General features: G+C 48.1%; 1 protein-coding gene across 1 annotated transcript in view; it reads left to right on the top strand.

The window, feature by feature from the left end:
• Positions 1-20,324, top strand: part of SNX27 (sorting nexin 27) — a 41,048-nt gene extending 20,724 nt beyond the window's left edge. Inside the window, exons 2-13 of the mRNA XM_061606580.1 lie at positions 4,343-4,574; positions 9,385-9,577; positions 10,341-10,405; positions 11,535-11,639; positions 13,458-13,536; positions 14,862-15,025; positions 15,454-15,543; positions 16,663-16,812; positions 17,773-17,901; positions 18,165-18,224; positions 18,956-19,018; positions 19,822-20,324. Of these exons, the coding sequence (XP_061462564.1) occupies positions 4,343-4,574; positions 9,385-9,577; positions 10,341-10,405; positions 11,535-11,639; positions 13,458-13,536; positions 14,862-15,025; positions 15,454-15,543; positions 16,663-16,812; positions 17,773-17,901; positions 18,165-18,224; positions 18,956-19,018; positions 19,822-19,869 (1,378 nt within the window). The 3' untranslated portion in view covers positions 19,870-20,324. The remainder of the gene's footprint in view (positions 1-4,342; positions 4,575-9,384; positions 9,578-10,340; positions 10,406-11,534; positions 11,640-13,457; positions 13,537-14,861; positions 15,026-15,453; positions 15,544-16,662; positions 16,813-17,772; positions 17,902-18,164; positions 18,225-18,955; positions 19,019-19,821) is intronic.
• The last annotated feature ends 2,695 nt before the right edge of the window (positions 20,325-23,019 follow it).

Below are 23,019 nucleotides of genomic sequence, written 5' to 3' on the forward strand. Positions count from 1 at the left end.
CACAGGTGCAAGGTTGTCCTGTTGAGGACTAGGCATGGATATTTTGGGCTATACATTAAATGAAACGGAAGCCCTACCAGTGTGCAGGCCTTGTGATGTTCTCTTAAAGTGTGTGGGGAACCTCAGGACCAAATGCGGCCTTCCAGCACTCTCTAGACCAGCCTTTCCCAACCTTTGGGTCCTGAGATGTTGTTGGACTACAGCTCCCATCAGCCCCAGCCAGCATGGCCAATGGTCAGGGATGATGGGAATTGTAGTCCAGCAACATCTAGGGACCCAAAGGTTGGAATAGGCTGCTCTAGACTCTCCTCCAGGCCCCACCCCCACTCCCCAGGCCACACCCCTCACTAGTCCTGCTGTGAACCCTGAGTGTTTTTACCTGACCTGAATGGGTCCTTAAACACTGACAATGCCTTGCTTGCCTCGATGGAGCATAGAGTGGGATGTATGTGTAGAAATTCTACTGTGCAAAGGTAGCATTTGCAGTCATTGCTCTGCCGAATTTTGCCTCTTGCCCTGCCCACCCTTGGGCTGAAATAGGTCTCCCACCCCTATCTTGAGAGTTAAACATGTTTGCCGTAGGTGAGTGGCAGAGCATGAGTTTTGCACACGGATGTTCCCAAGCTGAATCCACAGCATTTTAGCTAACACCATCCCTTTTCCTGAGGTTAGGGGCGGGGAGGGCTGGGCACTGTCAGAATAGACAGTTCTAGGCTATGTGGACAGTTGGCTTGACGTGGTATAAGGCAGCTTCACTTGTTCAGTGCTCCCTTTTTGAAATCCCGATCAGGTCCTTTCTGAAAGCTGCTCTCATTTAGCAGTGTTGTGTCGGCAAAGACATTCATCTTTGCACTTCCTTTATATTTATATATAAATTTGGCCCAGTGCCTGGCCCAGCCCTGGTTCTGAACAGTGTAGCGCCTGCCCCCTGGGCTGCCAGTGTGAGAACAATGACATCTCCAGACATTCTAGCAGCTCCCATTCATTTAAATACCGTACAGAGAACAGCAGAGATCTTGACTTAGATTGTCAGCAGGGGTTTGTGGAGGGCTCTGGTTACAGGACGAAGGCGCAGGGCTGGAGAAGGGGTCCACCCTGTGGTGCTGCCGGCATCCACCCTCCACATATTCTGTCCCTTTCCCCTCCAGCTTCCCAGCTGGACTGAGGAAGGCGAAGTGGAGAGGAAATGGCATGCGACGTGCATGAAGGAGAGGCTTCCTCCCACAATACTCCTTTGTCATCCATATTGGCACTCTCCTGACCGAGAGGATGGACAGGTCTGTCCCTGTCCCCCCCGCAAACCTCACTGAGCAGTTTGAAAAGACCGTGGTGGTAGGGAGCCCTCTAGACATGTGAAGGCCTGGGGAAGCTGTCTCCCCCGGAATTTTTAAAATCTGAGAGTGGGAAGGGCTTTCTTCTCGCCCTGCAGATGAGTATCCACTGGGCACGTGTGGCTATGGCAGACCTATCTGTTCTCTTGGTCGCTCTGGAGAGAGACCAAGAGACACAGATGTGCAGGGACTGTGTGCCTCTAATGAGGAATCTTATGCACGGTCAAGTAGCTGCGGTAGAATATGGGCTTCTCATCTGCCTGCTGGTTGGTTGGTTGGTTTTTAAAGTTAAATTTCTAGGGCTAACTGTGGAAGCTTTCCTTCAAACCTTTCGCTGCTTACCATCTCTTATAACTCAATCCTCATCCAGGACTCTCTGTACTTTTATTCGAGGCATTGTTCTGTACAAGTAAAAGTCCCTAGAGAAGGAAGTGCCTCTCTATTGGGGGAAGTGTGTGTGTGTGTGTGCGCGTGTGTCAAAAAAGCCAAAAAGTTGCCTTCCCCCCCCCTTCCTTCTGTTTGGCTCTGTTTACAAAACTCTTCCTTCCCAAGTTCTTGTATGATTTTGTGCTCCTCGGGTGCTTTGAACAGGATGTGACAGGCTTGTGTTAACAAGTTTGTAAACGGCATTGAACAGTGGGACGTTCTACAGTTGGCAACTAGCCTGCTGCTAGTTGTCCCTCCTTTTTATATAGATTTGGTGGCAAGTGAATGGCATCTTGACCAGTTTGTCTTCGTAGTGGTAGTTGGGTGGTTGTCAGTCTTGCTTTGCTCGCATTGAGCGCAGATGCTTCGAGAAAGCCTAGTAGCTGGACACTGAGGAGATAGCCACCCTCTCTTGTTTATTCCCAGCGTTTGCCGTTCAGAGGCACTCTCTGTCCACGTGTCACGGCAACAGACTCCACAAACTTATTCTGCTGTGTGTAAAGGAGTGTTTTGTCTTCCCTCGATCTCCTGCCTGGCAGTTTCATTGGGGGTGATCCCCAAGTTCTAGTGCAATGGCTCCCTGAGTTCCCACCCACCTACCCATGCCCAGACCATTTCAAAAATTGCTGGGAGTCTTGACGGACCACTTGATGATTTTTCTGCCTGTTGTAGCAATTGTTGTATGATTTTTAATTGTATTTTTGTTTTTCATTTTTACATTGTATTTTATAGTGCGACAATGTGAATTTCATGGAACGGAATATAAAATGCAATAATAATAAATAAAATAAAAATATAAGAAATGAACATGCAATTGAAAAGGGAAGTGGATGTTTAATGCACTGCTCCTGCTCTTTATCCCAGACGTGAGCTTCCACCTGAGTGAAGCTCATGGACCACAACTTGGGAACCCTGTTCTAGTGCATTTTGGGAGAGAAGAGAGAAACCTCTGCTCTCCACATCATTAATTATTTTATTGAACTCTGATAAAGTCTCTCTCCCCCCTCCCCAAGTTAAAAGGGCTCATAAGCCTTTGCATCTTGCTCCTGCCCCTTGATTGTTTTGGCTGCTCTTTGCTGCACATCTTTGAGATGAGATTAACAGACCTCTCTCATCCTGTTAGAACCCAGTGGGGTCATTCAGAGAAACTGAGCGTTGGAAGGTTCAGGGCAGACAAAAGGAGGGATTTCTTCACACAGCGTTAAGTTAAACTATAGAATTTGCTCCCACAAGAAGCATTGGTGGCCACCAACTGGGATGGCTTTAAAAGAGGGTTAGACGCATTCATGGAGGGTCAGGCTATCAAAGGCTTCTAGCCACGATGACTATGTTCTGCCTCCAAGCCTACTGGGCACCACAAGTGGGGAGAGTTGGTGTTGTGCTCAGGTTCCAGTTGCAGGCTTCCCATAGACATCTGGTTGGCCACTGTGAGAACCGGATGCTGCGCTAAATGGGCCACTGGCCGCCTGATCCAGTAGGTCTGCTCTTACGTTCTTAAGACCTGCACATGGTAGTCTAAAGACACTGTAGATTTCTCTTGGGTCGTTACAGTATGTGCTTTTCCACTTTTCCTGATATTCCCTGGCATGGAATCCGCCTCTTTTTCTTCACTTCTTTCATTGAGCTGTCCGCTACAGCCCAAGATGTCTCCTGGAGCACCTCAGCCCCTTCAGTTCCCTTTGTGGTGTGTGTGTGTGTGAGACAGAGAGAGAAGTTGGGCTCTTCTACTCCATCCCATCCCACTCCCATAGAAACCTTTTCCCACATATTTCCTGCAGTTCTCCTTTGCTGCTGTTTCGCTGCATAGATTTCTGGGCACCAGGGCAGTGGCACTGTACCTTAGGACAGTGGCTTAGACAAGGAGTTCGGACAAGAGCAGAGGAAGTCTTCCATCTGTGGGTCTGCTTTTTGGGATGAATCGGGATGTCTTTTTATTTCCAAGTGAAACTTGTTATTTTTTTAAAACAAAAAAATCCAGGCAGCTAAGTTGGGCAGGTTGCTGTGAAAATCCTCTTGAAATCCACACCTTGCCCAGACAATCATTAAATGACGCTGATGAGCCATAGCAAGGCACGCTTCTTAGGATCTACAGAGAGTGTGATACCCTGGAAGCAAGGCAACAGGGAAACCCTGAATTTCAACACCACCTCCCCCTTTATTTTCCATTTATTTTCAAATCCCAGTGCTGTTTTGGTGCTCCAGTTGCCACCAGATTCCCCCCCTCCAGTTTAGAGTTGTGTCAAGGCTGCATACACACCATACGTTTAAAGTGCATGGCTTCCCCAAAAGACGCTTGGGAAGTGTAGTTTGTTTAGTCTGCTGGGAATTGTAGCTCTGTGAGGGATAAACTACAATTATCAGTATTCTTTGAGGGAAGTCAGGTGCTGTAGATGTATGTTGTGTATGCAGTCTGAGTCTTCCTCACAGCAGACCCATTGAAATCAATGGACTTAAGTTAGTCATGTCTACTAATTTCAGTGGGCCTCCTCTGAGTAGGACAAACATTGGAAACCACCCACCGACCCCAATAATATTGACATACCTCCCTCCTCCGGAACAAACATTTCTTCCCTTCTCCTTGCCAGGAACGGCGTGAATGTTGAAGGGGCGACGCACAAACAGGTGGTGGACCTGATCCGGGCGGGGGAGAAGGAGCTGATCCTGACAGTCCTGTCGGTGCCGCCCCACGAGGCTGACAACCTCGACCCGAGCGATGACTCCCTTGGCCAGTCGTTCTACGACTACACTGAGAAGCAGGCAGTGCCCATCTCCATCCCCACCTACAAGCATGTGGAACAGAATGGTGAGAAGTTTGTGGTGAGTACCAGCCCAGCTGGGGTCCCTCTTAAGTATCGTCTGAGCCTGGCAACGGATAGCTTTGAAAAGCTTTTGCAAATTTTCCTTTTTGTTTTTACTCCCTGGCTGTAGAGTCCTGCAGGGAAAGGTTTGGCTATCCTCAACAAATCACTAAGAGTGCTGACCTTCAGGGTTTATTCAGATGCATCTCTTTCCTTACTGCATCCTGGGCATGCACAGAATGCTTGGAGAGAAGAAAGGATTTCCCTACTTTGTTCTGTAGTATGGAGAAGCAATTTTGCAGTCATTCCACCAGTCGAACCTCTGAAAGTGAGAGTGCCTAGAGCCAGGTCTCTACAGACTATCTCAACTAGATGAAGGAAAATGGGGAAATGTGTGTGAACGAGCTCTGCCTTCCTCTTTTTTTGTTACGGCCTTTGGGCAAGATAAACTAAAACAATCCTAACTTGAACAGTGAAAATGCTTAACTTACGTTCATGGCCACTTTAGTGGGAATTAAACTTCTGCTGTTCCTCTTTTTTTCCATTTGGCATCCCACTGAGAAAAGCAGTGGCTCCCCTGTACCACCATATATTGACTAAAGGAGTCTGAGAGGGTGATTCTTTTGCAAAGGGCACTCTGTCCTTCTGACCAGGAGGACCAACGGATATCCATCTCCGTTCCAGAGCTTTTCCTCACTGTCTCTTCCAAATGTTCTGACTAAGACAAGACAGTCAATTCCTGATGGGATCTTTCAGTAGTCATTGAAAGCACTGAGTTATTTCTGGTCCCTTGCCAACCCTAGAGGAGGTGGGCCGTGTATGCGTCCATCTCTTGTCAACCTGTGCAAAAGCTCCTTCTGCTTGAGAACATCGGAAGGACGCAGTGAAACCTTCAGGTACCTTCTGGTCTTGTGGGTTTAGGACCTTTAGCTGGCTCCCATTTGAAAGTGTGTGTGGATATAAATTACTCATCGGTAATTGGAACGAGGTGGGTCATTTTCAGGCTTTGAGTACAATAGGGAAGTTTGCTCACTGAACAGACAAGGTGGATGTTGGACTGATTCCCCCTATCCCTTGAGAAACAGGAACCACCTTTTGAAGGAGAAACTGAGCCTCTGTTTGGAAATAATTGTTTGCTCAATTTGTGTGTGTATGCGTGTGTGTTTCGTGAGGACTTGAAGTATTAACAAAACTGTGGATGCTGTTAGGGGGGGAAAAGCAGAAAGACCCCATCATGTGGTAGAGAGAGAACAGATCTTGGGAGTGATCTATAGATGTAGTTATCTGGACACCCCCACGGGCCATCATGTCTCTACAGATTAAACAGAGTTAGTGTCCGCTTATTTATTTTGCATAATCCCACTTCCAAAAAAACAACACCACCAGGATATTTGAGGGCAAGAACTTGGAGCTGTTTGACTTGGCTGGAGGAAGATAAGTCACAACAAGAAATTGATTTATCTAAAATACTCATAAGCCACCATTCAAAAGGCTAGAGTGGCATATAATGCCTCCCCGTCCTCTCAGATATCCACAGAACGTCTAACTGGCATCCGTGCTTTTGCCAACAGCTCTTGCGCCTGTGAGCTCTCCGGTGCATCTCTCCCCTGCTTCCCCAAGAAAACATAAACTGAAGTGCATTGTAGCAGCAGGCTGACACACACATAACTACTTGTTAATGTTAGTTGTTAGGGGAATAAGTCTCCCATTTGAGCAATGTAGTGCCGGTGGACTTGCGAGCATTGGATGCTCTTAGCTTGCCATGAATTTTGTGCATCCAGCTGTCTATTGTTGTCAGGTTTTTTATCTTTTTCCTTGATTGTTTGACAGTGGGATGCAAGAGAAGATGAGAAAGGTTCAGAATAATTGCCAGTGGAACAACAAGATCATTGTGAGAAATTGAGCTCTGCAGGCAATGTGTTGCCTGTCCCCAGCTTCTGGTATTCACAGATATCCTGCAGAGTTCATAGAGGGGGAAATGGACCCTCCAGGTCCAGAGGCAAGCTACCTCTCAATACCAGATGGAAGGGCAGACAGTTGTGTGTATGTGGGGACGGTCATCACTGCCTTCATGCCCTTGCTGGTGAGCTTCTGGAGGGGGTCTGACTCATTGTATGTTTGTTTATTTCTTAAATTTATATCCCGCCCTTCCTCCCAAAAGGAGCCCAGGGTGGCAAACAACAAATTATAAAACACTGAAAACATCTTGGATACAAAACATATTTAAAACATTTTAAAAAACCTTTACAAATGTCTTAAAAAACAATTCCAGTACAGATGCAGACTGGGATAAGATCTTTATTAAAAGGCTTGTTGGAAGAGGAAGGTCAGTAGGTGCTGAAAAGACAACGGAGCAGACTGTTGTGGGGTCACCTGCTTGCCTCTATGAAGAGCCAGCTTTTAAATAAGGGCGAATGTTTCCCCTGTTCAAAAATGTGGTGCTTGGACTGTTAGCAGTGCATGATCCGAACAATAGTTCTTTTTAACTTAGTTGAACGTGAACCTTGCAGGCTGGGCTGTTATTTTTTTGGCCTGCGTTTGGCATTTAACACTGTTAGGAGCGAAAAGGCGGCAGAAATGGGAATCAGAGTAATAGTTTTTTTTTCGTAAAGCAAAGGAGAATGGCAGCAGCTCTTACGCTGGTGCTTTGAGAAGCCTCTTTGGGTAGCATATCCGTTGGTCTCAAAAGCATCGCACCAGGAGTGTGGAACTTGTGGGGCCATCCAGATGTTGGCAGACTCCAGTTCCCAGCAGCCAGCGTGGCCGGTGGTTGGGAGTGATGGGAGATGTAGTCCAGCAACATCTGAAGGGCCACATGTTCCTCTTGCCTGGTTTAACTGGAGAGATGCTGGGGATTGATCCTTGAGAACCTTCTTGGGTGCCCACTAAACAGGACCGTCTTTCCTGTTACTTCCTAGCTGTTGTCTGAAGAAAAGGCACAGAACACCAGATCCTTTGCCACTTGGATCAATCCTTTTGCTGTCAAGTTCTTGGGCACCAGCTCCTATGAAGGGCCAATTTCCCTTGGAAACATGGGGTGTATCCAGTGCTAGTCGTACTCAGAGTAGACCCATTGGAGTTAATAGACATTACTGAGGCTTATTAATTTCAACTGGTCTACTCTGAGTTGAACTTAGTTGAGTATAACCCAGAATATATATATTACATCTTGACAAAGAGAATTGCCTTTCTGGCAACTTGGATGTTTGTTGTTGTTGTTGTTATGTACCTTCGTCGATTACGACTTATGGCGACCCTATGAATCCGTGACCTCCAGTAGCATCTGTTGTAAACCACCCTGTTCAGATCTTGTAAGTTCAGGTCTGTGGCTTCCTTTATGGAATCAATGCATCTCATTTGGCCTTCCTCTTTTTCTACCCCCTTCTGTTTTTCCCAGCATTATTGTCTTTTCTAGTAAATCCTGTCTTCTCATTATGTGTCCAAAGTATGATAACCTCAGTTCCATAATTTTAACTTCTAGTGACAGTTCTGGTTTAATTTGTTCTAACACCCAATTATTTGTCTTTTTTGGGGTCAATTTTTTTTTTTTTAAGGATTTTGAAATACAAATTAATATTTCAGTCCTGGCTAAAGTAAACAGGGATCTTTGGAAATTTGAAGGCAAAAATTATAGTGTTGTGTACATAAGATGGGCCACAGTTCAATGGTAGAGCACACATTTTGCCTGCAGGAAGTCCCAAGTTTCCATCACTGATAATCTGAATTCGAAAAGGATCTTGATTAGCAGCAGAAGGACAAACTGGCAGAACAGACGTTACTGGCCTAGATTATTATTCTTATTATTGTCTTTATTTATCCCCCGCCCTTTTTCCAAAACTGGAACTCATGGCGGCTTCCAGATAAAAAATACATATAATTAAAAACATACAAAGTCTACATTAAAATAAGATTAAACTATTTCCAATATTAAAACCATACACACATATAGCTAAAAGAGTTCAAACTAGTTTAAAAATAATATAATAGACATTAGCAATGCAGCACCCTTCATGCCCTATCCTTAGCCTTCAATTCCAAAGGCTGGTTGGAATAAGGTCTTTGCTTGTTGGCGGAAGGACTGCAAGGAGGGGGTCATTCTTACCTCCCTAGGAAGGGAATTCCAAAGCCTAGGGGCAGCCTAGCTGGAATTCCAAAGCCTAGATGGACTAATAATCTGTCTCGGTACAAGTCAGCTTTTCATATGCGTTCATCTACATCACAAGTGAGTGAAGGTGGCTGCTTGTGTGTCTGTGAGAATGAGTGTGTGTTGCGTCAGCCTGTTGTGCTGCCTGAGGCAGCTGGGAGTTGTAGTCCAAAACATTTGGAGGTCACCAGGTTGCGAGGAAGCCTGGTTTGGATGGGTGGGTGGATGGGAGAGAGATAATGGATGATGGATGGATGATGGAGAGAGAAGAAAGGAGTGTTCCACCCGCTGCTTGCTTTGACTCTGCCCTTCGCCACAGGTGCATGACTCCTGGCCACGTTCCCACAAGGGACCCTGAAAAGAACATCCACCCTGCAGCTATCTGGATCTGAGGACCTTGGTATTCAGATCCTTGCTTGGTTACGAAGCTCATTGGGTAATCCCTTTGACTGTCACTATCATCCGAACCTATCTTGCCTGGTTGTTAAAAAAAAAGAAGATGGATTGTCCCTTATTTATTTTTCAGCTCCTCCCCCCCAAAGAGAAAGAGAGAGAGGTCCAAAGCTTCAAGGCAATTGCACTGCCAAGTGTTAGAATTCAAAGCAAAAAACGTTTATGGGAAGCCTCCCAAAGCCTGGCAGCAGGCTGTCTTGACACTGTTTTCTCATTCCCGTCTCCCTCATAGGTTTATAACGTTTACATGGCGGGTCGTCAGCTGTGTTCCAAGCGGTACCGGGAGTTTGCCATCTTGCACCAGAACCTGAAGCGGGAGTTTGCCAGCTTCACCTTCCCACGCCTGCCGGGCAAGTGGCCCTTCTCGTTATCAGAGCAGCAGTTGGATGCCAGGCGACGGGGCCTGGAGGAGTACCTCGAAAAGGGTATGCGGGGGGGGGCAGACTTTTCAGTGGGGTGGAAAAGCATACCAAGGGGGTGTTGTTGCCTTGGTTTTTATTTAGAATTATGAGGATAAGCAAAGACTTGCAGGCCTGGTCGCTTGCAAAATTAGCTAAACCTAATTCGACTCATTGCCTGTGGCCCTCCAGATTTTGCTGGACTGCAACTCTCATCAGCTGCAGCGGCCAGCAGAGCCGCTGGTCAGGGATGATGGATGTTGTAGTCGAACAGCATCTGGAGAGCCGCAGGTTCTGCATCTCTGGCCTGATGCTTCTTTAGCTGATCTACAGCCCTCCTTGGGAGCTTGGTGGTGTCAAGCAGGACTGGAAACCACTTACCTTCTAAACCTGAAAGCTTCTGCTTTGGTGTGGAAGTCTGGATAAGGCAGAGGGCACAGGGGTTTGCTGGGGACTATCCAGTCCTGCTCTACTGATGAAGCTAAGGAGCTGTGGGCTGGATCAGTCCTGAATGGGAGACCGCTCCCCACAATAAGTGCATTATGAGCCCAGCTGGCAACCAAATGATATAATCAACCCCCTTCCCCAAATCTTTGATGTTTTATGGGCATGTGATTTTGGGTTGGGTTGGAGTTGGAATAAACAAGTGTGGGTTTATGCTTGGCAGTGGGGTGGACCGCCACTTCGTTAATCTCCCAGAAGCCCAGAAAACAGCCTGGGGACTGAGAGCCCTCGAAACCCTCTGACCTCTTCCTGTCGGTTAACTGAGCCGTTCTCCTTCACTCCACAGTGTGTTCCATCCGGGTCATTGGGGAGAGCGACATCATGCAGGAGTTCTTGTCAGAGTCGGATGAGGTAGGCTAGCAAAAAATGGGAATGCTCCAGGGGGAGGGAGGTGCTGGTGTGAGTGCTTTTATAAGGCTTTTGGCTTGATCCCTGGCTTCTCTGAGTAAGACCTCATGTGCAGAGTTGTCAGAAGCTCAGCAAGAACTTTCTCCTCTCTTGTGCCAGGCCTTTCAGGAGAGCTGGGAAATATCTCTGTGTTTGAGTTCATAGGCTGTGTATAAACCATACATTTAAAGCACATGTTTTCCCCCAAAGAATCCTGGGAACTGTCGTTTGTGAAGAGTTCTGGGGGTTGTAGCCCTACAATTCCAAGGATTCTTTGGAAGGGAACGTCATGATTTTTAAATGAGCATGCAATACCAGGTGTAGATTGACTGACTGCAAGGCACACGCCTGTACATGCACATCTGACCTTTTGTGTTCTTGTAGAAGCCACACTGTCACAGCAAGAACTCATTTGGAATTCCAGGCAAAGAGTGCTCCGAGCCATGTGCAGAGTGCTCTTCCCTGTGCCGCTGGGCAGCCCCAGCCAGCCACCTTTCATCTGGGAGTATAGTGGGAACCAAAGGCTTGTCCAGATCAGTGGCTGCCTGTGGTCTTTTAGGTGGTCTTAAAGTTTCCAAACCTCTCATTGTAGGAAAGAATCCAGTTTGATATCCAGGTTCTGGTAGACCAGGTGTGAGGAACTTTTTCGCCCGCTAGATGTTGCTGAAACACAATTCCCATCATCCCTGGTCATTGGCCATGCTTTCTGGAGCTGATGTGAGTTGTAGTTCAGCAATGTCTGGAGGGCCAAAGGTTCCCCACACCTGCCTGAGACAAAAGGCTTGATGCATCCCGTTTGATGCTCTCTTTCCTCATCTATTATTATCATAACTTATTACCCGCCCTTCATCCTGAGGTTCCAAGGCAGGTTACGGCAGTTTAAAATACATCATTCAAAACAACTTAGAATGACAACAGCACACACACACACAGAGTATCTATTTGGCTTGTAGTTCCTCATAGTTGAGAATCATTTCCTTGAGGCCTGGACAAACCAGATTGATAGACCTTCTACTGGAGCGAATGAGGTGACCTTTTTTCTTTTAAAAAGAAATCATTCCTGACTTTATAGCTTCCTGCCCTTGCCTCCTAGAACTACAATGGCGTGTCAGACGTGGAGCTCAGAGTGGCGCTTCCAGACATCACGACAGTGACCGTCCGGGTCAAAAAGAACAGCACTACGGACCAGGTGTATCAGGTGAGGAGGGGAGGGGCACCCGGGGATGCCTTTCCTCACGGACGACAGAGAAACAATCAGGCTCGGACTGTGTGTACTGTGTTGTTGTTTTGTAAAGCTAGACTCTGCAGACTTCCAGGAACACAGGCGGCTGCCTCATGCAGAGCCAGACCATTGGTCCACCTAGCTCAGTATTGCCAGCACTGACTGGCAGCAGCTCTCAACGGTTTCAGGCATTCCCAGCCCTCCCTGGAGATGCCGGGGACTGAACTTGGGACCTTCAGCATGCAAAGCAGGTGCTCTACTAGTGAGCTACGGCCCTTGCCTTAAAAACAAAGTAAGATTCCAGTCCTCATGGTTCTGCATCAAGGGCTTATTTAAATACGAGCACGGGAATCTGCTTCATACAGATCAGATTGGTCTGCACTGACTGGCAGCGGCTGTCAAGGGTTTTGGGCAGGGGGCATTCCCAGCTCTACTTGGCGATGCCGGACATTGAGCCTAGGATCTCCTACATGAGAAGGGGACGCCTTTCCCCGAGAAATACGTAGGGGTACGTGAAATAGTGGACCATGTGCCTTTGTAATGCCAGGTAAGGAGGAGGGAATCTCTTGGGGAGCAGTATACAGACGTGAGGGTGGATGGCAGATGGAACAAAGTTCCTGTAAATAATGCCTTGTGGTAGCAAAGAGTTGGAGTTGACCTTGCACTATCTTTTTTAATGCAGTTTTTAACCGCAGGGGGCTGGAGAAACCCTGATGACACCCCTTTCCACTGTCCTCCTTGGGACGCTCTTCAGAGACTCCGTTGATCATCTTTATTGGAGGGCTCTTAAATTTTAATCACCAACCAGTGTTGCAGAATTTCCTTAATGCTGCAATTTCCCTTAGATAATCTATTACTGCTTTCTTATTTTCACTTTCTGTACCTTTTTTTTAACTTATTTACAGTCACTGGACCTTACATTAAAAAAACAGGATTTTTTCCATTAGGATTCAGCAACTGGCCACCTGCCTGTTCAAACACGGGGCCCCAAGGGGCTTCCTATCTGGCTCCCCCCCCCCCCGCAATTCTGCAGCTCCTAAGTACAGCAAGATAGAGGCAGAGGGTTTTTTAGCCTCTTCCCTCTCCGCCCCAGTGCCCTGTAAACAGAAGCATATCCTTCCCCTTCTGCATGTGAGCTGCTGAGTCGGCTGTGTGGCCAGTATTCCCCGAGAGACATGGGGAAGTGCGGCTCACTGTTCATCGCTGTCCACCCCAGGGTGTGTAGGTGGGTGTGTAGTCATTCTTAGTGGCCCTTTCCTTGTTGCCAGGAGGGAGTACCTCAGATGTGGAATAAAACGACAGGCTCTTTCTCTCAAGCAGGAAGATTCCGAAGGTGAATCCAGCGTGGCTAGCCTCTTCAGCCCTTGCTTGCTTCAAAACCCGTCCCCTTTTCTCTTCCCCCTCCCCTGTCTCTCCCCTAATATTGGGAATTGAACCTCGACAAATTGGAGGAGAGAAGCCGACCCAGTTGTCTCCAGAGCCTGAATCACTTTACAAGAGGAAGCTCCTCTTAGTCCCAGTTACAAAAATAGCAAGCATTTCAGCGGTGTAGGGGAAAATCGTGCGGGCTTCTATCTTTTGCCTCGGGATTCAGACTTGAGAGTTAGCAGCACTGGAAGGACAGGCCTGTGTCCAGAGGCGAACCAGCCTGCTTGGCGTTGTCCCTGAAGGGGGAAAACACCCATTTGCCTGATACTTGTTTTCTCTCTCTCTCTCTCTCTCTCTCTCTCTCTCTCTCTCTCTCTCTCTCTCTCTCTCTCTCTCTGTTCCTCCTCTGATTTGCTCGCACTCTAGGCTGTCGCTGCCAAAGTTGGGATGGACAGTGCAACCGCTAACTACTTTGCCTTGTTCGAAGTGATCAATCACTCTTTTGGTGAGAAATGAGGCCCGGTGGAAGATTGCAGTTTCTCTCTCCTTTCTGCATTAGCAAAGGTTTCCCAATTGCAAGTTGCAGCACCTTCCCTTATGAGGAAAAAGCCCAAGCATTTAGAGGCAGTTTAGTTCAGAAAAGAAGAAGAGACCACTGAGTGGGGGAGGCCATATCATCTCTTTCTCTATATGAAGAAAATTATACACATTGTGGAGGAAGTAGATGAGTTTTCTTCCTCCCCTGTAATGCTGTACTTTGGGGTCACCCATTGAAATTGGGCAGTTAGATTCAGGGCAGGCCATAGAAAGTTCCTCCTGCGTACAGTGTAGAATTGACTTATGGAACTCGCTGCCTCTTTGTCTGCCTTCAAAAAGGGATTGGACAAGTTTATGGAGGAGGAGGAGGAGGAGAGGTCTGTCGACTGTTAACAGCAGTGTACGGGACCCTCCATATTCAGAATCAGTCTTCATCTGAAAGGAAGCAGGGATTCTTCTGCCGGATTTCCATTGGCAAGGAGTTCCACAGGGCAGGGCCTGCCATGTTAAAGGCTTGGTTCCTCTTAAGGCTGACCGAACCCTCGGGGACATGGAAGAACAAACAAAAAATGCCCTATTGGAAGTTCTCAGTGACTGAGGTGGAGCATGAGGAATCGGGTGGTCCTTATCGGTAGCATTTGTCTCTGTCAGTCTCTGCCCCAAGGGGGTTGCAGGGTCACAATTGCCAGTGTGGAAAAAAAAGAGGAGGAGGAGAAAGATGGGAGAGGCACTGGGTTATAAAAAGTATGTGTGTGTGAGAGAGAGAGCGAGCGCTCAGGTATTTTTTGACTGCTTTTGGGTTGGGGTATTGTCTACAGAGACACGTGGGGGAGAGAGATTAAGTGAGCGCTTTATGGAAAAGACGGATTTACAGAAAGTACCGTATTTGTCTGAATATATGCCTCCCCCCCCAAATCTGACCTGTGTAAAACCTAAGTGTGGCCTATAATCGCCCCCTTATAAGTAGAGAAGCCATAATTTAAGATGAGACCCCAGGAACCGCATGGAATGCTGGTAGTTTTTGTAAAAGGATCATTGCACTTCTCAACAAGTGTCGCTGGCCACCTGGTGAGTTATTCATAGTGAGACGAGTCTACAGGTAGCGTGTCTTCTTTAGCTTGTAAAAAAACACGGGATGATACCAGAGATTATATATATCCTTTCAAAGAGCTCTCTTTTTTTGGGGGGGGGGGGGCTTATATCTGGACCAGTGAAGTACATGAACTTTCTCTGCGTATGTGGTATGGGCTTTTCACTCCCACTCCCCTCCTGTGTTCCCTGCCCATAATGCAGTGCGGAAGCTGGCGCCCAATGAGTTCCCTCACAAACTCTACGTGCAGAACTACACCTCAGCCGTGCCAGGGACCTGCCTGACGATCAGGAAGTGGCTCTTTACTACGGAAGAGGAAGTCCTTCTGAACGACAACGACCTGGCGGCCACCTATTTCTTCCACCAGGTAGGTGCCCTTGGATGATCTCTGCACGTGCGCCGGCCTTGGATGTTATCGACGCTGGTGGAATGAGCAGCTGTCAGTCGCCTGTCTCTTAATGACATCAGATGATTGCCAGGTGGGCAGTCCTGCTCACCTGTTAAATTCGGCCTGGGACGGGAAGATACAGATCTGGCCCACACCCTGCTCTGGAGCAGAGAGCTCTAAGCATAAGGACTGGAAACTTGAAGTCATAATGGTGAGCCAGCACGGCATGGCACAGGAAGGAGATACGAAGATTGGTGGGAGGGGAGGCAAGGTGACAAAAGGAGGTATAGGCAGACCCAGGTGATCTTGTGGGAGCTGAGCCACAAAGAAACAGAAAGCAGTTAAATCTTGTGGCCGCCCCAGTCGACAAACCAGGCTGGTCTCTGAATGTTGCTTATGTCATCCAGGCTGTAGATGACGTGAAGAAGGGGTACATCAAAGCTGAGGAGAAGTCCTACCAGCTGCAGAAGCTCTGTGAGCAGCGGAAGATGGTCATGGTAAGGCAGTCCTCCTTTCCGGTTAGAGCAAGGCATTCTGGAATGTGGGCTTTGCAGGGCCTGCCTTTTTGGAAAGTGCTAGAAGCAGCAAAGTGATCTGTTCATTTTATGTTGTTCACAGTACATAGAATTATAGAATAATAGAGTTGAAAGGGGCTGATAAGGCCATCAAGTCCAACCCCCTGCTCAATGCAGGAATCCAAGTTAAAGCATACCCGACAGGGAGCTGTCCAGCTGCCTCTTGAATGCCTCCAGTGTTGGACAGCTCACCGCCTCCCTCAGTCCTTGGTTTTCCATTGTCCTATTGCTCTAACAGTTAGGAAGTTTTTCTGTACAAAATACAGAATTTTGCAACTTGATACTTTTGAGATCCGGGTTTTTTCTCAGGTTGGTGTGTGCATTTCATGTTCACTATATATATTTGTGAAAGGCCGGGAAGGAACTGGCAATCCCACCCCATATATATGATCTGCCTAATAAACATCGCAAGACGTCACCCTAAGAGTCGGAAACGACTCGCACTACAAGTGTGGGGACACCTTTACCTTTTATATATATATTTTTGTGTATGTAAATGTGTGTGTGTGTATGTGTGTAGTTCTGTTGTACACCACTTTGCAAACATTTTGTTGGGAAGCAGTTCATAAATCAGGTAAAATACATAATTGATCTTCCGTGAACGACTAAACGTACAGGCGTTACTTTAAAATAAGAATATAAGAAGAACCCTGCTGTGAGTAAGACCAAAGGCCCGTCTGGTCTAGTCCAGCACTCTGTCCCCACAGCGGCCAACCGTTTGCCCGTGGGACTTATAATTAATCTTAAGAAGCAGCATGTGGGTAGGGGAGGGACAAAGCTGAGAGCCGTCAATTTGCTAGACTGTCGGTCAATCAAACTACAAAGTAGGGAGGAAGCCGGGCTCGGATGTGCTGCAGATTTATCAGCCCCTGCGCCGTTTCCCTTAATGTCGCGTCAGCATCTCCCCTTTTGTGCATGTGAAAGGCACACATCTGCGCATCTCTCCAAGAGTTCCTGCATGACCTGCCAAGTAGAACAGCCTCTTGTCTCTCTTCCCTCCTCCTCATCCTCTTCGCCTTCTGTTGCTTCCCCCCCCCCCAGTACCTTAACATGCTGCGGACCTGCGAGGGTTACAACGAGATCATCTTCCCGCACTGCTCCTGTGACTCGCGGCGGAAGGGTCACGTGATCACAGCCATCAGCATCAAGCACTTTAAACTCCATGCCTGCACCGAGGAGGGCCAGCTGGAGGTCAGGGGCTGTGGGCATCTGGGTGTGTCTGGCGGTGGATGTCTGATGGCGTCCGGGACTCTGGCTGGGGTGGCTGGGAAGGGTCACTGCAGTAGGTGAGGCCTGCGGTAGCAACTCTTTGCGGACATGCAAAGTTAAGAACTGGGAGGAAGGGCGGGAAATAAAACTAATAAATAAAATAAATAAGAGCGTAAGAAGAGCTTTGTCACTGCTTCGTCCTGCATCCTCTTCTCACCATGGCCAGCTAGATGCCTCTTCTGGGGACCCCACAAGCGGGACCTGAGTGCAACAGCAGCACTCGCCTCACTTGTGATCCCCAGCAGACTGGTATTGGGAGGCAGAGCGTAGCCTTATCGTCGCCCGTGGATTTCTCTTTTCAAGCCATCCATGTTGCCGTAGTCATGGCATCAGTTCTCCAGGGTCTTGGGCCGAGGGCTCTCCCTCACTTGCCATCTGGGAATCTTTTAAATGGGGACATCGCAGATTCAGAGTAAAACCGTCTGCACATGCTCTACGTCTGGGTGCTGGCCCCTTTGCATTCTGTTGGGGGCGGGGAAAAAGGCAAATTCCATGTTAGGGGTTATGAGGAAAGGGACTGTTGTAGACACCCTTTTATAAATAGTTGGCGCAGCCGCAGCAGGTGGAATGCTGTGTGCTGTTCTGGTGGCGTCATCTCAAAAGGGAGGGCATTTTAGAAAAAGTGCAGAAAAATGACCCCAGGGGGAGGGGAAATGGAAAAAATTAAGGGGGAAGAGTTTTTTTCCTCCCAGTTTTTCAGAAAAAAAAACAAAAAAGGCTTAGGGAAACAACTCACATTCACCCCCCCCCCCGAAATTTCCCCCTTTTCTCCTGGTGCTTCCTGGATTCTTCTTGTGGCTAGAAAGCCCTCCCCACCCCTGCAGCGGGCCTCGTTTCCTCCTGCCCTCTTCTCCACCTCTCTCTCTCTCTCTCTCATTCTAGAACCAGGTAATAGCCTTTGAATGGGATGAGATGCAGCGATGGGACACGGACGAGGAGGGCATGGCTTTCTGCTTTGAATACGCACGAGGGGAAAAGAAACCGCGATGGGTCAAAATCTTCACCCCTTACGTAAGTGTGGAACTATGGAGAAGGGAGCGAGGTGTGGCTGGCTGGGGGGAGCTGGCAGTGGGGCCCTCGGGGGGGGGTTGCAATATATCTAGCAGTGGTTTTGGAACACCGGGGAGGACCTGCCCTTTGACATTCTGGAGCCTCGTGGAGGAGGAGGAAAGCGGCATTTGGGTGAAGTTGCAGCTGGGATGGTGCCAAGCAGCAAGAGGGACTGAGAAATGGCTGATATATTCCCTCCCCCCCAACCCTCTCCCTCTCCGCAGTTTAACTACATGCACGAGTGTTTTGAGCGGGTGTTCTGCGAACTCAAGTGGCGGAAAGAGGTAAGGGGTCGTGCTTGCTTCAGGGAGGGCTCCTTTGGGAGGAAGGGCAGGATCTAAATTTGGTAAACAATTAAAAATAAATTTGGGGTGATGGAAAGAGTGTTTCTGGCCCCCCACACACACACAGTGTCAGACTTTTTTGCCCCAAAAGACAGTTCTCTCAATGTACAACACAGGCAGCCTCGTCAGCAATGCTACCCCCTTGCTCATTGCAAAGGATTCTGAAAAAGAGGTCCTGTGGAGCACCACCCCAACCACCACTAAGAGGTCCCCCTGGGTGCTTGACAGGGGAGGGCAGAGAATCTGTTCATTCCTGTTGCTGTGTGAAGCGGGCAAGCCAGGAGCTGGAGGAGCGGCCCTTCTCTGCTTTTTTAACAAAATTATTGGCATTGCCAATGACATGCTGCCCCCCCAGTGCCTGTGTGACTTCTTAGACAAGCTCCCCACCCCCAGCCTGGTGCACCTCCAGATATTTTGAACGACATCTCCCTTCATCCCCAGCTGGAGCTGATGGGAGGTGCAGTCCAACCCCATCTGGAGGGGGGCCAGGTTTAGGGAAGGCCGCTTCAAGAAAGAGAGTCTGGCAAGGGTGGGGGGGGGGTCAAGGTGCTTGTTTGGAGAAGCAAACACCCGGGGTGGGGGCAGGGGGAGAGATGGAGCTGAAATCCTGGTCTCTGTTGGCTTCTGTGCTCTCTCTTGACATGACGTAAAACAATTCCCTCCATTCAAAGGTTGAGGAAGAGGCAACGGACAAGGATAACAAGAACTGCAGCAAAGAGAACATGTGCAGCAAGGTAAGAGGGGGTGCGAATCCCCGCCCCTTTGCAATTTTCTCTTACCCTTAAGTAGCCGTGGGTTGGCAGTGGGAGTGCTCTGCCCTGCTTGCTTCCCATGGTGCGTGGAAGGTGCCTGGGATGGGAAATGTGAACTTGCCCCATCTCCGGCTCTAAAAGGGTTTCCCGTTTTGAGCTTGGCCCAGTCCCCTTCCGGTCCGGATCTGGCTCGAAGTGGGAGTTGGCTTCCTTCCCTGCGCCCCTCACGCCCTCCCTGCTAGTCTCCCCCACTTTGTACTGGGAGAGGCAGCCAGCAGTGGGGAGGGCGGCTTGCCTGCCTCTTTTCTAAAGCAAGGAGTGGTGGGGAACATCCTTGGCTCCCAGCCCCTATCAGCATCCCTGACTGCTGGGCTTGCTGCCCTTGGGGGTCCAGCAGCATCTGGAGAGCCACAGAAGATCCCTGCCATCCCTGCTCCAAGTGGTGCTTCCGAGCCTGCTCAGCAGTGCCATTTCCTGCCAGGCATCCTGGGATTTGTAGTTTCTGTGCCCAGAAAAAACCACAGAGTCCATCACCCCAGCACAAAATGGATCCAGTGCAGGAGCTGGGCCTGCGGGCCTGTGGGCCTACGCCCTGCTGCTGGTTGCCCCTTCAGCTTCGCACCTCTGGAGAGGGGCCCATGAAGGATCCTTCAAGGATGTTGAAGTGAATGCTTGTAAAACCCAGGTGGCTTTTGAGCCTAGCTTTGTGGGGAGGGTGTGTGTATGTTGTCCATCTTAGTATCTTAGCGTTCTCTCTCTCTCTCTGTCTTTGGTCTTCTTTCCAGAATATCTTTCAAATGATGCGGACACATCACAGAGACATTGCAACTTAGCCTCGAGCAGCCATGGACAAAAAAAACACAAACCCACAGAGACACACAAAAACAGAACATATTATCCCTTCCCCGCCCCCCTCCTGAAAATTAACACTTTTAAAAACAAAAAAAGGGGGGGGAAATGGTTTATTGTATTAAAGCCCTTAAAACTAAACATTAATAATACCATTTGTGAATTTCATGTTAAGCAATTTGGGGTGGGGAGCCAGCAAAGCTGTCGGGGGCGGGAGTCCAGTTTCTTACCAACAAAAGTTGTGAGGTTTTTTCCCCCCTAATTTGTCTCCCTTCCTGTTGTTCAAAGATGGACTATGCTGAGGATTTTTCTTTTTTCTTACAAACTGGATATGGAAATGTACATCCATTTGCACTGTTTGGACATATATATGTATGTATGTAAAAAAAATTATATATACAAACTATCACGCACGTATATACATATATATATAATTTCATATCGACGGCTGTTAATTGTCGGAGCTCTTACATTTCTACATGGAGTTGTCCTTCCTCCCGGATTTGTCGTGGTAGTAGGTTTTTTGTAAAATAAAAAATCTAGAATCAGGAAGGAAAAAAACAAACCAATCCCAAGCCAACAGCATTAGAGGAACTGCCTCCCTTCTTACATAGGAACTAACTGGAGCTGAAATAGATTTTGAACACCGTCAAATCCAACCCAAATCTTAAAAGAATTTTAAATTTCAAAGTATAGAGCCTGTAAAAAATTTTTTGGGTGGGCGGGTGTGATTTCTTCCCGCTGTTTCTAAGACTGCATTTCAGGTGGAGGGGGTTTGGCCAGAGGCATGGCGAGCTCTTTGGAAAGATAGCACTTTGACCAAAACCAGAAAACCTTTCGGGTTCCATTTGGATTGAAATACCCAACTGCGCAATTGTGACATTTCAGTTTTAAGATTTCATTTTTTGTTTTTAAGTGTGAAATTGAATTTCATCTCCGGCTGCCTCCTAGATCTTTCTGGGCTGAAAACATCCTTTCCCACCTCCAGCCTCCTGTGGCATTTGAGATTCTGTTGGTTTCGCATTTGTGTATTTCAGATTGAGAGAAGTGGAGGGTGGGATGGATGTGGGGGGTGGGAGATTTTTTTTTTTTTTATCCCTCTGTTTGCAAGTAGGCTGATGACGGTATGGTGCAGCCTGCCATCCTGAAAGTTTTTGGTCATTGGTGGAACTGGTCGCAGATACAGCCATGGTTGGCAACTACACTGGCTGATGTGCCAAGTTTGAGATAGGAGAAAAAGGTTAAAAGAGGCCAGGTCTCCCCTCCCCTGCCCCAGTTCATTCAAAGCGTTTGTGTCCAAATTTCCCACAGGAGCCTGTTGCAAGGAGGCAGACAACTGCTTTTAAAGGCTGCCGTTTATCTGCTAAGAGTTGCAGGCCAATGCAGGGTTTGTTTTGTAGCTAGTGACCTGCTGCCCAGACATGCTGTGGATTTTCAAGTGCTTGGGACTATTGGGCTGTTCTCAGCCAGGCTTCCAGAGCAGGGCAAGCAGGTGGAACTGTGTCCAGCATTTAGGGAAGGCTGGTTCAGTTGCCACAGCTTTGAGGGATGTACGGTAGGCTGTGGAGTAAATCTTCTTGCCCATGTGGTGGAAGAAAGGGTGTGTTGTTGGGCTTAATCCAGCAGGAGGCTGTGAGATCATGCCAAGGCAGGCATGATGTCAAGAAAGGATATGAGGAAGCGTGATCGCATCACCAGTGGACACACTTGGATGTTCGTCTGAGGCTTTGTGGTGCCCACAAGTCCAGGAATCGAGACTTGAGTGAGAACCTAAGAAGAGCCTTTCTGAACAGGACCAAAGGCCCATCTAGCCCAGAACCTTGTTTCTCACAGTGGCGACCCAGAAGCCTATGGGAAGCTCACAAACAGGGCAGGAAGGCGTTGCCGTTCTCCCCAATGTTGCCCCATGGTAACTGATACTCAAGAGGTAAGCTTCCTTTGAAACTGGAGGCTCCATCATGGCCAGTACCATCGCTAGGCCACCTCCTCCTTCGCCACCTCTGTGAATTTGTCTAATCCCATTTTAAAGCCTGCAAATTCCACAAACTTGTGCAAAGTAGGGCTTGCTTTTTGTCAGGTCATGTGAATGAGCAAACTGGTTTGGGGAAGTGGCATAAGTCAGGGGTTCAGAGCATATGCAGAAGGTCCCAGGCACGTTCCCAGGCACCTCTGTTTAGAAAACGATCTCTAGTAGAAGAAATACTTTCTCTGCTTAAGACACCAGAGATCTAGGCAATCTCGGTGTGTGAGAGAGAGACAGAGTGAGTGTGAATTGGAAGGAAGATTTTGTTATGCCTAGATAGACCGGTAGGAAGGTAATCTGAGTGGCCTCCGGAAACAAAAACCAAAACCGCTCCGCCTCTCAATTCTCCTGCATCACTTGAACAAGAGACTCCAATCCCTTGCTCCAAGCAAGATTTCCACCACCCCCTTCCTCCTTCCCTTGCTCACCAGCTCTCACAATCCAGGTTAAATCCTCCAGTGTGTGGAAGGCTGATTGTCTTTCGCATGTATTGCCACTGGATTATGGCTCCTGTTTTTTTCTGTCTCTTTTCCCCCTCCCTCTGCACACACACCTGCTTTTCAGACAACTTGTCAGGATTTTTAAGAAGGTACCCTTCTGACTCCCTTTAATGCGTCTTCGTTTCCAAGCTTGTGACTTCACTCTTCTCCCCCCCACTTTTTTAAAAATTAAAGGAATTGCTCACAAAGCCATCCCCGCTGCAACCAAAGCGCATTACAGAAGCTAAGCAGGGCATTAAAGAAAATGGGTCAGGGTATTTGTTATTTTTGTGTGTACGTGTAACACAATATATTTGAATATTTTGTTCGGTGTGCTCCTAATCTGAATATTCAGTAGCTGCAATGTGGCTATTCTTAGCAGCGCTAACAGGATAAATCTCCCAAGCAGCCCGTGTGGCTTTTCTTTGTAATGTTTAAGCACATGCTTATTGGGTACAGATCTGCAATGGGGCAGCCTCTAAGACCACATCTACCCATCCCGACCCCCCCTTTTTGGATATACAGCTTGGCTCCCAAGTTGCATCTGGGCCCACATCATGCAGAGCATCTGGAAGCAGCAGGTGCCCATGGGACTGACTGGGTTACAGTGGCCAGACTCTGCCACCTACTGT

The sequence above is a fragment of the Rhineura floridana genome, chromosome 22 (assembly GCF_030035675.1).
Source record: "Rhineura floridana isolate rRhiFlo1 chromosome 22, rRhiFlo1.hap2, whole genome shotgun sequence".
Classification (NCBI taxonomy): Eukaryota; Metazoa; Chordata; class Lepidosauria; order Squamata; family Rhineuridae; genus Rhineura; species Rhineura floridana.